This window comes from Ricinus communis, chromosome 3, assembly GCF_019578655.1.
Source record: "Ricinus communis isolate WT05 ecotype wild-type chromosome 3, ASM1957865v1, whole genome shotgun sequence".
Classification (NCBI taxonomy): domain Eukaryota; kingdom Viridiplantae; phylum Streptophyta; class Magnoliopsida; order Malpighiales; family Euphorbiaceae; genus Ricinus; species Ricinus communis.
Window position 1 is genome coordinate 5,189,782 of NC_063258.1, and position 14,479 is coordinate 5,204,260.

The following is a 14,479-nucleotide window of genomic DNA, read 5'->3' on the forward strand; positions in this document are numbered from 1 at the left end:
CGATAAAACATCAATATTCTTTGATTCTTTAATAGAACAAACAACATAGTTGAACTGTTCTGTTAAAGAACGTAGAATTTTCTCTACGACTTTGACATCTGGCATATCCTCTCCATTGTTTCGCATGTTATTAGCGACTATCGTCACCCGTAAGAAATAATCTGAGACAAGTTCGCCAACTTGCATTTCTAAAACTTCAAAATCGTAGTGCTTGGAGCTGTATACGTTGAACCTTTGCATTTCCTTGAAACTTTCGCTTCATTGACTCCCATATTTGTTTGGAAGTATCCTTTTGAAGAGTGGATTTTAAGATTGTTTTATCAATGGACGGAAAAAGATAAATTTTCACCTTCAAATCCTTGAGCTTAAGGACATTAAGGTCTTTCTTTTGTGCAGTAGTCAAAACTTCTCCATGTTTGGGCTCTGTGTAACCAATGGCGATGAGATGCCAATACTCTTTTGATCTCATGAAATTTTCCATTAGCATACTCCAATGGTCGTAATCTCCATCGAACTTGGAAATGCTGGGTTGAAGAAAGCTGCTGCTTCCTTTTGCTGCCATCTCTCAATCACTCCCTAAGTGTTTACTCTCAAGTGTTTCACTCTCCCTCTTTTGCTCTCACTCTTGAGTTAGGATACTGCAGTTCCTAACTTCACACTTAAACACACATATCAAGCTTCAGTTTATGGCTCTGATACCAATTGTAGAATTTAGAAACATAACAATATAAAGTGAAGACAAAGTTGGTTGATTTATTGATGAATCACACGAGACTTAAATAGTTTAACAACTCCAACTGAAAAATGAGAAAAAACAGCCCACTAAAGTGGTAACAACTAATTGGAAATAATAAAACAATGCTAAATAATAGGACTGTTATTAAAAAGAATTGAAACAGTCCTAAACACGTGTGACTTTTCCAACAGAGTTCTAATAAAGTATGAAAAATTAGTTTAAATAGGATTCGTGCTTTTTTTTTATGTAGTTTGTTAGTTTTAATAGGAGTTGTATTCTTATGGCTTATTTAATTAGGATTCCTTAGTAGTATAAATTAGTAGAATATAGGTATTTTTTAAGGATATAAGTTTGCAATTAATATCATTACAATTATCTGATTCATTCAATTCTCTAAGAATAATTTAGTCTTTATAATTGGCAATTCTGTATGAGTAAATTATCCATTGATCAAGATCCATTCTTAATCAAGAAAACTTATCTTCTATTTCCTTTGTGTTTTGATTTTTGTAATTAGTTGTAGAACTTGATTTTAAAATAACATTTAAGATTCTCTGACAGAGACTCGTTAATATTTAACCGTGAATATTTTTTTGGCCCGTAAAATGTAACCATTGCATGCCAGTAGAAACAAGATGTTAAAAACAAAAATGATTAACTATATCTTCATTAGAATTAGAACGAAGTACAATCGATATGAAATGCGAATGTTGCTAGGAATCTGACTATTGATAGTGCTGATCAACAAGCAAGTGCCGACAGAAGACGACAACAAACTATTGGAATACCCAATAGACTATAGAAAAGTACGAACCTAATATCAAGAATAACATTATCAAATGCTGACATACAACCAGTTACTCATGTTGTCACAACTAAGAGTAATGAATGATATATTCAATGGTATGATCAATCAAATGACTTTTGTGCTTAAATTTTTGATTGAAGAAAACCAACAAGCTAAATAGAGATACCAAATCATTTAACATAATCAAATTTTAGTACTGATAGATTGAGTAATTTACCAAAAGGTAGCTAAATCATGATATTCATTGTTATTAAAATATGAGAAATTAATACAGACGGGATAATAATCTTAATAAGTGACAATATGATTTATTTAGTATTTTTAAGAAACCCGATGAAGCTAAGTCTAATAACAGAAAATGTTAGATAAAATGCCCCTTAAACAAATCAAGATACTTGGCCTGTAATGATTTTTTACTTATGATCAGAATGACCGCATAGTTGAGTTATGAAGGGATATAAACAGAAAAGATCTAAAATCAAAATTCAATTTTTTAGTCTCAACCCATTCCTTAATATGAAGCCACTCAATCGATAGAAATATTGGAGAAAATGGATGGTGATGTTAGGTCGATATCTCAGCCAGCTTATTCCAAATCATAATCAAATTAAGTTGATAAATTTTTCTATGTCTAAGAAGTTATAAAATTTTAGAATTCATACATCGTTTTCCAGTAAAGAAAACACTCAAGGGTTATTTAGGTTGCGAAATTTTAGATGGGAGATTTTATAAAACCCATGAATTTAGCTTAATTCCATTTCTATGGATTTTAAAGAATTCCTCATCCTCCAAATCTCTCATTTTTTATAGTTTTAATTTCCCACCTAGGAGGTGAAAAATTCTAAAATTCACTATTTAAAAAAAATTTACTGTTATTTATTTTTGTATTCCAATATTCTCTCCAAGAAATTTATATTATCCTAAAAACTATCCTTAACTTTAAACAAAAATCAATTGCTTTTATGTTTAATCCAAACAATGAAAATTTTAAAATTCATAGATTTTGGCTAAATCTCAATCCAAAAGTGTTTATTTAAAAAAATAATCACAAAGCCGAAAAATAAAAATCAACCTTGATTTTAATAAAAATGTATTTGATCGACTCACTTATAAGAAATTAACAAATAGCAATATTCTATTGAAAAATCGGATTGCAACACCAAGCTACAGGATATGATCACCGAGATCAAATAACCATAGAAATCTGAAGGATAAAAATATAAAAAAATATGAATTGTTTATTCATACGAGAGATATCTATTATAAGCACATAAGTTTACTTATATGGCTAAACATAAATAAAACTAAATAATTCTCTTAAATATTACAAATAAAAAAATAATATCCTAATTATCACTAAACAATTAGAGATAATTTTTTTTAAAAAATATCTTATTTTCTAATAATTATCTAGTAACTAAAATAGAAAAATATTTAAAAATTATAAAAATCCTAAGATAAACTATCATAAAAAATAATCAATTTAATGAAAATAGTGAAGTTTTTCGGATGTCAACAAAAGCAATACCTTAGTCTACAATGGAGCATGTAGTTAAGTTGTCTGTTCAATTGAGCCAAGTCATGAGGACGGAGAAACATAAAAGGCATGGAGAAATTAATTGATCTGATATTATTCATCTAAAAATTAAATACCTGAATTTGTAGTCTGTTTATTAATTGGCCGCAAAGCCTATTTCATAAACAGTATCTCACAAAACATATTTTATAGTTTTTAATTCGAATAAATAAATAATTTTATATTATCTTTTCATTTCAAAATGAATATTTTTTAGTTTATTTTAATTTAATAAATATTATTAAATATATTCTTTATTTAATTAATATAGATATTATCATATGCAATTAATATTTACATTCTATATTAGAAAGCTATAATTTAATAAAAATAATTTAAAATATAAAAATAATAACTAATGATATTAATTAAAAAATTTATATTTTCAACTGCATATAAATTAAAAGTAAATTGTAATATAAATTAGAGATATAATTTTTTTAGTAATTATTATTACTTAAGAAATTTTATTTTAATATATATATATATATATATATATATATTTATTTTTGATATTTAAATTCAGATTTATATATAATTTTATAATTTTTATTAAATCATACTTTAAATAAATAATATTTTTAGTTTAAAAAATGATATTTAATTATAATTTTAGTAATAATATTAATTAATAAATTAATTTTTTATTAAATAATATTTTATTTTTATTATATTAATTAATAATCTAAACCTTTTAATTATATAATAATTTCTCTAATTTAAAATTAGTAATATCAATTATGTTATGTCATTGTTTTATATGAGATAAAATTAACTAATTAATATTTTTAAAATAAATTTTTATATTGTTATATTAATAAAATTTTAAAAAATAAAATTATTTATTTATTATTATTTAAAAAATTATAAAATACTAGAAATTTTGCTAAATCTTATATATATTCGCACTTTATATATATCTTTTCTATAATAATAATAATAATAAAAAAACAACGGCTTACCATTTAAAACTGGAGTCCTAGTCTTGATGACAGTGAGTCATATCAGCTGCAAAAGTCTGATCCACGTCAGTCTCTTTGGTGATCTTGCCGAGAGACAAAATCCACATGCGATTCAATAATTCTGAATAGAATATTCAATCGATTCATCTGAATCCTTATTCTGCTTACTTACTCATAGTATGACATTTTAATTCAGATTCAATCAAGAAAACCATTTTTCTTGACTACCCATCTTTCTTATCATCATTCTCTACCCAGTTTCAGAATTAAGAGAAAGACACAAGTAATTTGTCTTGATCACCCATTAATGGCTTCTCTGAGTTTGACCCAGATCAGAGGCAAGAATTCGGTTGCTGAGCTTGCTGCTTTGAGCCGTCCTTGTTTCTTGGCAACTCAGCGTCTTAAAAACAGAGTTGGAGTGTTGAGAGTGGCGTCTGATGCTTCTGAGACTAAGGTAGAACCCGATTTGAGTGTCACTGTAAATGGATTAAAAATGCCCAACCCGTTTGTTATTGGGTCCGGTCCACCTGGCACCAACTATACAGTCATGAAGCGTGCCTTTGATGAAGGATGGGGTGCTGTAATCGCTAAAACTGTAAGCCTCTCTCTCTCTCTCTCTCTCTCTCTCTCTCTCTCTCTCTTCTTCCTTTAACATTTTATTTTTAGGATTTTTTTTTTAATTTTTTTTAAATTGAATTTATAGCATGTTCTTTGTCCAGGTACTAGTAAATTCATGTATTCATTACATTTCTTAAGAATTAGGAGTTAGATCTTCAAGAGACTTGTAAAATTTTGTTGATGAGTTCAATTTGAAGTTGAAGATTTATTTATTTGTAAGAGGATTTTGCCTTGTGCTGTTTAATGGAAAAGCACATCACTGATCTTTGACTTTCTGTTTTACACGTTAATTAAACATATTTCAAAAATTGATCTCTGGGTGACGTTGATAGTAAATTTGACAAATACATGTTTCAAAAGCTGGTTTATGAATGATGTTGATAGGAAATTTAACAAATATGGTTGTTGTAGCGTAAACGAAACAACTAATAGCATATAAACTGTTTGTCTCTATCTACTTAAAGATCAGGCTGAATTTGGTTCAACAAGTAATCAAATTTTAATCCATGAGTTGGGTGCCTTAACCATTCAGGCATAGATGCTTAGTGGGATCCTGTATATGGTGAATAACTATATTCCAGTTGAAATGAAATCCAGTTTAAACAAAAGGAAAAGAAATGAAGTGAAATCTTTACGATATCAATGCAATTTAATGAAATGGATATAAATTCAATCTTAGGCTTCTGAACTGAAAGAGATCAAGGTTCTCATTATGCACCCAATTAGTGCCTCTTCATGTAACCAGCAGCATCATCCAGAACAGAGACGTCTGAATATCTCCTTTTGAACAATTCTCTCTCACTTGATGCCAAAAGTTTGATCTTTTTTGCACAATCAATTTCCTCCACATGTGACTAGTTGCTTTTGCCAACAATCCATTGTGTCCAGAAAACTTACTTCCTCTTGGAGTAGTCTGTATCTTGATTCTACTGTTTTTGGAGCATTTTTTCATTTTTATTTAATAATGATATCAAGTATATTGTTGCATTTCTTTCCATGTTAATGATTTGCTTTTTGTTCTTTATTTTCTAGGTGTCACTAGATGCAGAAAAAGTTATTAATGTAACCCCAAGATATGCACGGCTCCGAGCAGGTGTTAATGGCTCAGCCAAAGGGCAGATAATTGGTTGGGAGAATATAGAACTCATAAGTGACCGTCCTCTTGAAACCATGCTGAAAGAATTTAAACAATTGAAAGAAGAATACCCAGAACGGATCCTCATTGCTTCTATCATGGAGGAATATGACAAAGCTGCTTGGGAAGAACTTATTGATCGAGTAGAGCAAACTGGAATTGTGAGTTATAGCCATCTCCTGATTCTTTATATTTTTGGCATCCCATGAAACTAGATACTTCCTATAAACTGAGATTCCTGAATTTGCTTCCTAGGATGCCATTGAAGTCAATTTTTCATGTCCTCATGGTATGCCTGAACGTAAAATGGGTGCTGCAGTTGGCCAAGACTGTGGACTTTTAGAAGAGATTTGTGGATGGGTAAATGCAAAGGCTACTGTCCCAGTATGGGCAAAGATGACTCCTAACATCACTGACATAACAGAGGTCATTTTCTTCCTTTGTTCTTTTAACTGTTCTTCCATGTTTAGACTGGATTTTAAATATGTAATGTGGCAGCATATACATGTTTCAAGCAACCTGCATAATAAAAAAGTACAAATTAGTTTGCACAAATCCAAGTGAATTATCCTTATTCTTGCTTTTGCAGTTGTCTTTCTTAGTCATTTCATAGATGTATTATGCACCTATGCTTTCTTGCCATTTGAGCAAGTAAATATCTGTTGCATGCATTCATCTTTTCAAATCGAGACACGCTTTAAGGTGCAATTTGAATGGTTTCTATTGAATAACACATAGATTTCCTTGGCTGTGCAAAGGAAACAGCAGTTGTGGGCTGTTATATCCTCCATTTGACACACTAATATTAGAGCAATATATTGCTAATAACATTATAGAACAGTATTGCTGACAACATTATAGAATACTATTGCTGACAAATCAAATCTACCTTCTTTATTTGTACTAATTAAAGGAAATCTCACCATACTCAACGAAAACTAATGCCAGACAAGATGTTTTGTGGTACCCTTTTATACTTTCTATCTCTTGGTCACATTCTCCTCAAATCATGCCCCAAGTTAACCAACTCATTTCTTTTCGGAGTCTTCTTCCTTTGCATGTTATGATAATGCTCTCAAACTAACATTATCAGAGCTTTCTGTAATTATCAAAACTATGAAGTGAATATAATTGTCCCTCCTTTCCATCCTTTTACTTGTAAGCATAACTGATTAAATCTTACTTTATTGGTAGGAGCACATGAGTATACAATTATTCTATTGGGTTCAATAGCAGATTAAGACTAGGACTATGCTTTGTGGACTGCATATTATTCATTGTCAGCTGGTTAAACATCATATCTTAAATCTGGAACATCCAACAATTGGAAGATTCTGGAAGTCGTAACAATGTGAAATACATTCTTCCCTATCTTCCTTCTCTTCCTAGGTTTTATATTCTGGGGAAGCAATCATCGGGAGGGAACAAAACTTCTTTTATGGTAGTTGATGTGCTGTTTCTCTGTCAGGAGATTTTCTGGTATTTCGATCATTAAAAGTTTGTTTTATGATGATCTTCTCTGGCCCCTATTTACTCTCACTAGTGGTATGTCAAAGCTGTGGTTGATGAAATATAAGGTCTTTGCTGTTGGTATGTCTTGCCAGGAATATGTCTCAAGTTTCAAGGAGTAAAAAATTGGAAGATTTTTGACATTTAATTGGGCTAGTTTTTTACTCATGTGCCTTGTACATGAATGTTTAATAATTTGACTTATTATTGTTTACTAAAAAAAAAAAAAAACTAAAAACACTAAAATATAAGATTTTCATGCTAATTTCTTTAATAAGTTAATATATAGATTATATTAAATATTTATAATACCTCTTAAATTTTTATGTAATTTTAGACTTTATTCAAATAGATTATTAATCCCATAAATAAAACTATATCCAATAGAATTTCATCACTTGAAAGCAACGATTTCTTTAGTTTTTTTAATTATGTTATTGCTCTTTAATTTTTTATTTGGCTATCTTTTCTTATATGATTTGATGTAACACTTGACTTTTTATTCATTGTTAATTTTTTTTTTTCATAATATAATATTTCTTATACAATATATTTGTTACAAATAGATTTATCCAATGTTCATACATAATCTAATTTAGAAAAGTATGTGTTCTACCAATTTTCAATTATTTTCACTTTTTACTTGACATTATAAGATGATGTGTTAGTAGTTAAGACTAATTATAGTCATATCTAAAAACAATTTGGTAATAAACTTATCTTGTTATTTTTCCTTCACAAATGGAATGGGGTATGAGTATGCCACATTTTACGGATATCCTACTATTTTTTTTAATTAGATAGTATTTGTAAATATATATCCAGACTAATCAATCATCTACTAGAAATGAAAATATAATTTAAATAAAAACAAGATTTAGCAAATCAAAACTAAAATTTTATAATTTATCTTGTCTTATGTCCTCTAGACAATTTTGAATATGAATAACCCAAATTTTATGGATTTCTTACCATTTTCATTTTATTCGATTATTTTTTTCCAAAAAGGTTAAATAAACAAACTAGTCATTTGTTTATTAGAAAAATATATAGTATACATAAAAATAAAACCATTCCGAGAAATATAAACTAATTTAAGTTTGGTATTAAGCAATTAAAATAAAAAAATAAATTTTCCTCAAAACATTCCTTTTAAGAACAAAATCTTTGCGTTTTGTTTCATCTCGATATTGTTTCCTTTTTTATTTTGTATTAAATTATTCTTTTTATTTAAAGAACACATATTTTAATAAATAAAAAAGTATCTAATTACCAAATATTTTGAAGAAAACTAAATTAACTAATCCTTATAAAGCTAATAAAGGTTTTTTTTGGTACATTTGTTTCCTCCCATACTCACTTTTACATATTTTGTTAGTCGTTGACTTTTCACCCACATGAATCACAGATAAATTATTGTCATCGGGCTTGTTATACTTATTATTGTTATCAATAATTCATATAGGTTTCTCAAAGAAAAAGAAGGTTTTGGAAAACAACAAAGTTAACCACCACATGCAGAAGTTATAGCTACTACTCACATGTAGAAAGTCTAACATATAGTAAGCCAAAGCATCTTTTTCTGATTTTTATTTGTAAATAAAAAAAAAAATAACGATATTCAGCTAAGAAAAATCACATGTAAATAAAAGAATATATATAACTATAACTGGATTCCTTTTACAAAGATCATTGGATCATTTTTAAAGGAAAAGTTATATTATTTTTTTGGTAATTAATAGTTTGATCAGATCAGTTTCATGGATTGTTTTTTCGATTCAATTATTAAATAGTGATATTTCTTTTTATATTTTCGTAATTAATTAATAGTATCCTAATAGAGTTGGGACTTAGCTAAGAGTTTTTGATCCTTCTAATATTCTTAATGAATAAAGTATTAGTTAACTCAATTAATAAAAGACTATTAATTTAAATAGAATGATATACAAGGACGTCTTAGTAAATTTGCTCGTAAGTCCTCCCTTCGCACTCTTGTATATGTTATGATAATAAGTAGAGAGATGTTTCTATGTCTCAGCATTCTGATCCAATCTCACAAATCTTATGGAAGCAAAAGAATATTATAGAAGAATGCAGAATTAAGGAAGAAGAAGTTAAGAACAGATAACTGTGAACATAAATATACTGTGAATACTTGCATAAAAGAATGAAGACAACTCTAGAGATCTCTATTTATATTCTGGTTTACAGAGATTAATTGCTTTACACTCTAAATAACAAACTAACTACTTGCTACTCCAGAATAATTCTGTTGCAATAGAATCCAGCTCAGCATGAGTGTAACCGTTTTCCTGCCAATATTAACCGACTTGGTGGCTTGGCTCAGCTTCTTGACTCCTGTTCCCAGCTTCTGACAGCTCATTCAGCTCCTCAAACTCCTTTTGTCTTCTGGAAGGTTCAGTGCCAGCTGTGGCTGCTGGTGCTATTGATCATTAACAACAGTCAGAAAAGGATGCAATTTTATAATTACTTTAACTCAAAACCTAAAAGGTTCCCACTCGTTCAGGTCAATGGAGAGATCTGTATTGACTTTTCATGTAGTTCACCCAATATTGCAGAAACTAATACTGATTGTATACTTCATGTTTTAGATCAATTTACTGATTAGCAATACAATTCTTACAAATACCTGAAGAGCGCCATTGAATATTTAGAAAATGGAGAATGAGATTTTGTACGTACCTTAAAAGAATGCTCATTGCTTACTTCAAATCTTTTTTACCATATAGAGTTTTTCTTGATTGTAACAAATCTTTTGAGTGTGCATCAAAAGAATGCTCATTGCCTACTTCAAATGCAGTGTATATGGGTTGAATTTGTTCGCCTTAAGTGACTCATTTTTCTCTGTTGTATAGCCAGCTAGGGCAGCACTCAGATCAGGATGTGAGGGGATTTCTGCCATTAACACAATCATGAGTGTAATGGGAATCAATTTGAAAACCTTACGGCCAGAGCCCTGTGTTGAGGGGTATGCAATTTGTTAAAAGCAAAAATAGTTCCAAGTTAACTATTCTCCTCTCATAAAACTCACGTGCTTTAATTTTGTTCTCAGATACTCAACTCCTGGTGGTTATTCTTCTAAAGCAGTCCATCCTATTGCACTTGGGAAAGTTATGAATATTGCCAAGATGATGAAATCTGAATTTAATATCGATCAGTACTCACTTTCTGGTATTGGAGGCGTCGAAACTGGCAGTGATGCTGCCGAATTTATTCTTCTTGGAGCAAATACAGTTCAGGTACACATTGATGATGCTTATTCTGCCTTTTTGCCTTATGCTATGACGGCTACTTCTTATTTCATCCATGCGTACCTGATAGATGTTGGTTGTCTCTTGAATTCGGCTTATTTAAGGTCTTGAACTGTGAATCCTTTTGGTAATTATTAATTCTGCTAACTAGGAACTAATCATGCTTTGGTGCTCTGCATGTTTGAAATTCCCCTCTAGAGTAGGAAAACGGTTTATTTTTCTTTGTTGAATGGTACCTGCGTACCAATAATTTTCAGTTCTAACTGGGCTCAAATTTATTGGGTTTGAAAGTTATCTGCTTGCTTATGGTCTTTTTGCAGAATATTATGGTTGCTTATTCTTTTAACACCTTTTTTCTTTTTCACTGCAAATACTTGGAAAAATCACTTTTTTGAGGATAAACTAAACAGCAAAATGAGTTCTTTAAAGTACTGATGAGAAAATCAATATTCTTCATAAGCGAATGGGATCGCTCACACATTATGATTTTTGAGTTTATAAAAAATGTGATTGAATTAATATTTACAAGAAACATGTGCTCAGCCTAACATCAAATAGCTACAGACAATATGTGAGGCAGGTACATCATAATTACTATGGCGCCAAGTCTTTCCTTTTTCTTTTTCCCAATGTCTGAGATCAACTTTCAAGATTGCTTCTATTTTAGCATGTGGTCGCAATCTGGTTAATCACATCTGGAATTTCCTTAGTTGGCACCAGTGCCCAACTTTTCATATTTTCAAACGACACCATTTGGAAACTTAGTCTTTCTCCAATGTTCTAAACCTAAAATACTATAGGAAATAGACACATTGAGCATGAGAGATAAAGAGATAGACTAGCAGGTAGGATGTAAGAGTAGCCATTACCTAGGATGTAAAATCATTATTCAGTTCTCAAAATTGCATTACTTTTCATTTCCCAGTATAGAACCTTGTTATCATGTAGGATGTAGGATTGAGGTTATCCAAACTGTGAGTTCTACAAATTTAGAACTGGTAATTGTGGAGGGAGAGTGTACTATGTTATCAAGTGCATGAACCAAAGGAATTATTTTAGTCTAATGATATGGAAGTGTTGGATTTAGGAGCTTTGATCTGGGTATAAAGATTCATTTGATGGGGGATTCAGATTATTATTGCAATGCCAATTACGAAACAGAAACAAAAACCTGTGCTATATCATAATCTCTTACATCACATTTATGGGTTTTATGTATCCAGATCAAGCTATTGAATATTTTTGACAATATGAGATGTGAGTGAGCTGTTTGGTAGTTAAAGTGCAACTCCCACGGCCACTATGGAGATTCATAGAAAGACAGTTTTCTCTCTTTTTCAATCATCTTCCTGCGTGAAAGTAAAATATTACAGATTTCTTCAAGTTTAGAAGTTAACCTTTGCGAGAATATCTTATAATAATTCTAAAGAAATTATCATTTTCTTACAAATTTTAGACTATGAAACTTCTGTATACATATCTCAATAAAATATTGCAAGCATTTAACATCTTTGATTATGCTATTGTAGGTCTGCACCGGGGTTATGATGCATGGATATGGCCTAGTGAAGAAACTCAATGATGAACTGAAGGATTTTATGAAAATGCACAACTTCTCTTCTATTGAAGACTTCAGAGGGTATGCATTTTATTGAAGAGATCCAAGTGACTGTTGTACAGAACATTAGAGAGTTGTTTCAGGCATTATTTCTCTAATTTGTTGTTTTCTTTTGGTGGGTTCTCAGGGTATCTCTCGATTATTTCACAACTCATACAGATTTGGTTCGCCGGCAAAAAGAAGCAATTGAACAGAGGAAAGCTGTCAAAAGGGGTCTGCAGTCTGATAAAGACTGGACAGGAGATGGTTTTGTAAAAGAGTCAGAGAGCATGGTTTCCAATTAATTTACCACAGTATAGTAAGTTTTCTCTGTTGTACGACCGAAATAAGTTGGATAGCTACCTCATGTTCTTTTGATACCTGAAACAAGGAGATTATTACAGTAATAATTAGGTTGCTATTTGGTGATTGTCCTTTTATTGTATAGAAAAATCTGAAACTGCCACATTAAAATGGAATTAAATGTCCCTGGAGTTTATACATGTCATATCTTTATGAGAATGAGACTGTTTGTGTCCAATTCTCCTTTACTGCTCTTTCCAAAATGGTCAATAGTGTTGCTTGCCAATTCTGTACAGTTATTTTCTTGCCCCAGGCATCTGTTCTTCTAAGTTGGCTGTGGCTGTGGCTGTATCTGTAGCTTGGCCTTCTCATGTGTTGCAGCCCATGTATTAGGTTGCAGATGGCACTACACAAATTTATGAAAACGGTTCATAAATTAAAAAATGAATCTATTAAATCATAAAAGACGTACTGCTTTTTAACACCCAACAATAATTTTAAACAAACTCTTATTTATAGTTTGGGGATGGCAACAGCCGTGAGCGAGGAGCCATTCTCTCGTCTCGTTCCGCAACGGAGCGAAAATTTTCCCTATTTCCGTCTCCACGGGTCCCATGGTTTTTCTTTTTTAATTTTTTAAAAAGTTTTATTTTAAAAATTAACTTAATTATTAAAAGAAATTCTAAACTTCACATATAATTTTTAAATTTTAAATTTTAACACTTTCTTTTATATTACTTTTTATTAGCACTGAGTAATATTATCCGTCAAATTTACTAATATTATATATATTGGCAATTAAGCATTTGAGTGTTATATGTATTAGTAATTAAAATCTTAAAAGAATAGTTGAAGAGAGAAAAAAAAAACACAAAAATTATAGTGATTTAGATGTTAACAAATTCTACGTTCATTTTTCAATCTCCAATTGATTATTTCACTAACATTATCTCAATTTACATTAGAATTTTACAAGTTTACTTCTAACTTTGTGTTTTGGCTTATATCTAATCTCTGTATTTTTATGGTTACGTACAATCTTATAAGAGTTTTACATATAGGTTAACTCTCAAATTAAATCCTAAGTGTTTAGGTTACTCAAACCTTATAACAACAATTAAAGCTCTTACAACAACCACGCAAGGTTTACAATACAAAAAAATTAATACAAAAGAGTGAAACATTAAAGTGCAATAATTTGGTCTAGAATGAGATTGTTGATCAACCATAAATATTTTTTAGAGGAAGTATTTATAGCCCCAAACTACCAAAGAGATGTTATATTATAATACTCGGTCAAATCTTTACTTCTAGCCCTTGATAGCGCGTTAAAATGCACTGTCAAGGCCTATTGTGATTGCTAAACCCTAATAGTGCTAGCTATAGGTGAATCGCAGTCACAAAGCTCTAATAGCAGTTGTAATTCTTTTAAGTTGCAAAAACTATAATCCAGGTGTCATTCTGACATTGATCCGTGCAAAGTAACCGTCTGCGGTCTTCCTAACAAGTATGCATGTCGAAGTTGCGATTCCTCTATGATGGTTGTGATTTCATCCTTTCTAAGGAAGCTTTTATAGCCGCCCTTAATATACGGATAAGATTAATCTAAGTCCTTTTGTTGTTTCCCCCTTAAAGTGATATGTTAAAATTTATCAATTCTTGCTCTTTTCTCCTCCTTTATCAAGATTAAAAAGTATTAATAACATGAAAAAGAGAGTAAGGGATAAATAATTAAGACAAAGAAGTAAAATTTCATTAATTATAAAGATAAGAAGTACAAGCAAACACAAAAGAAAATATCTTAGTAATTAGTTAAGTGCAAACTAATATACTAAAAATGTCAAAAACATGAAATGGAAAATAAAAAGAAAAATAAGAAAGTTTGGCACTAAGATCAAGCTTCATCTTCCTCATCAACTCACTTGTAGCCCAGTCCTCAAGTTGGCAAGGTTGGATGCCTTGC

General features: G+C 30.3%; 1 protein-coding gene across 1 annotated transcript; it reads left to right on the forward strand.

The window, feature by feature from the left end:
- The first annotated feature begins 4,111 nt into the window (after positions 1-4,111).
- On the forward strand, positions 4,112-12,754 carry LOC8284766 (dihydropyrimidine dehydrogenase (NADP(+)), chloroplastic). The gene is made up of 7 exons (XM_002533805.4): positions 4,112-4,677; positions 5,733-5,996; positions 6,091-6,261; positions 10,221-10,333; positions 10,418-10,604; positions 12,146-12,255; positions 12,362-12,754. Exons 1-7 carry the CDS (start codon positions 4,390-4,392, stop codon positions 12,516-12,518), a joined length of 1,290 nt encoding a protein of 429 aa, XP_002533851.1. The 5' UTR covers positions 4,112-4,389; the 3' UTR covers positions 12,519-12,754.
- The last annotated feature ends 1,725 nt before the right edge of the window (positions 12,755-14,479 follow it).

Bases quoted from the DNA above. Each gene is read 5' to 3' on its own strand.
- LOC8284766 (XM_002533805.4), top strand. From the start codon at position 4,390: ATGGCTTCTCTGAGTTTGACCCAGATCAGAGGCAAGAATTCGGTTGCT. The intron at 5,997-6,090 runs GTGAGTTATAGC...TTTGCTTCCTAG, and splicing joins GAGTAGAGCAAACTGGAATT to GATGCCATTGAAGTCAATTT. The intron at 10,334-10,417 runs GTATGCAATTTG...TTTTGTTCTCAG, and splicing joins CCAGAGCCCTGTGTTGAGGG to ATACTCAACTCCTGGTGGTT.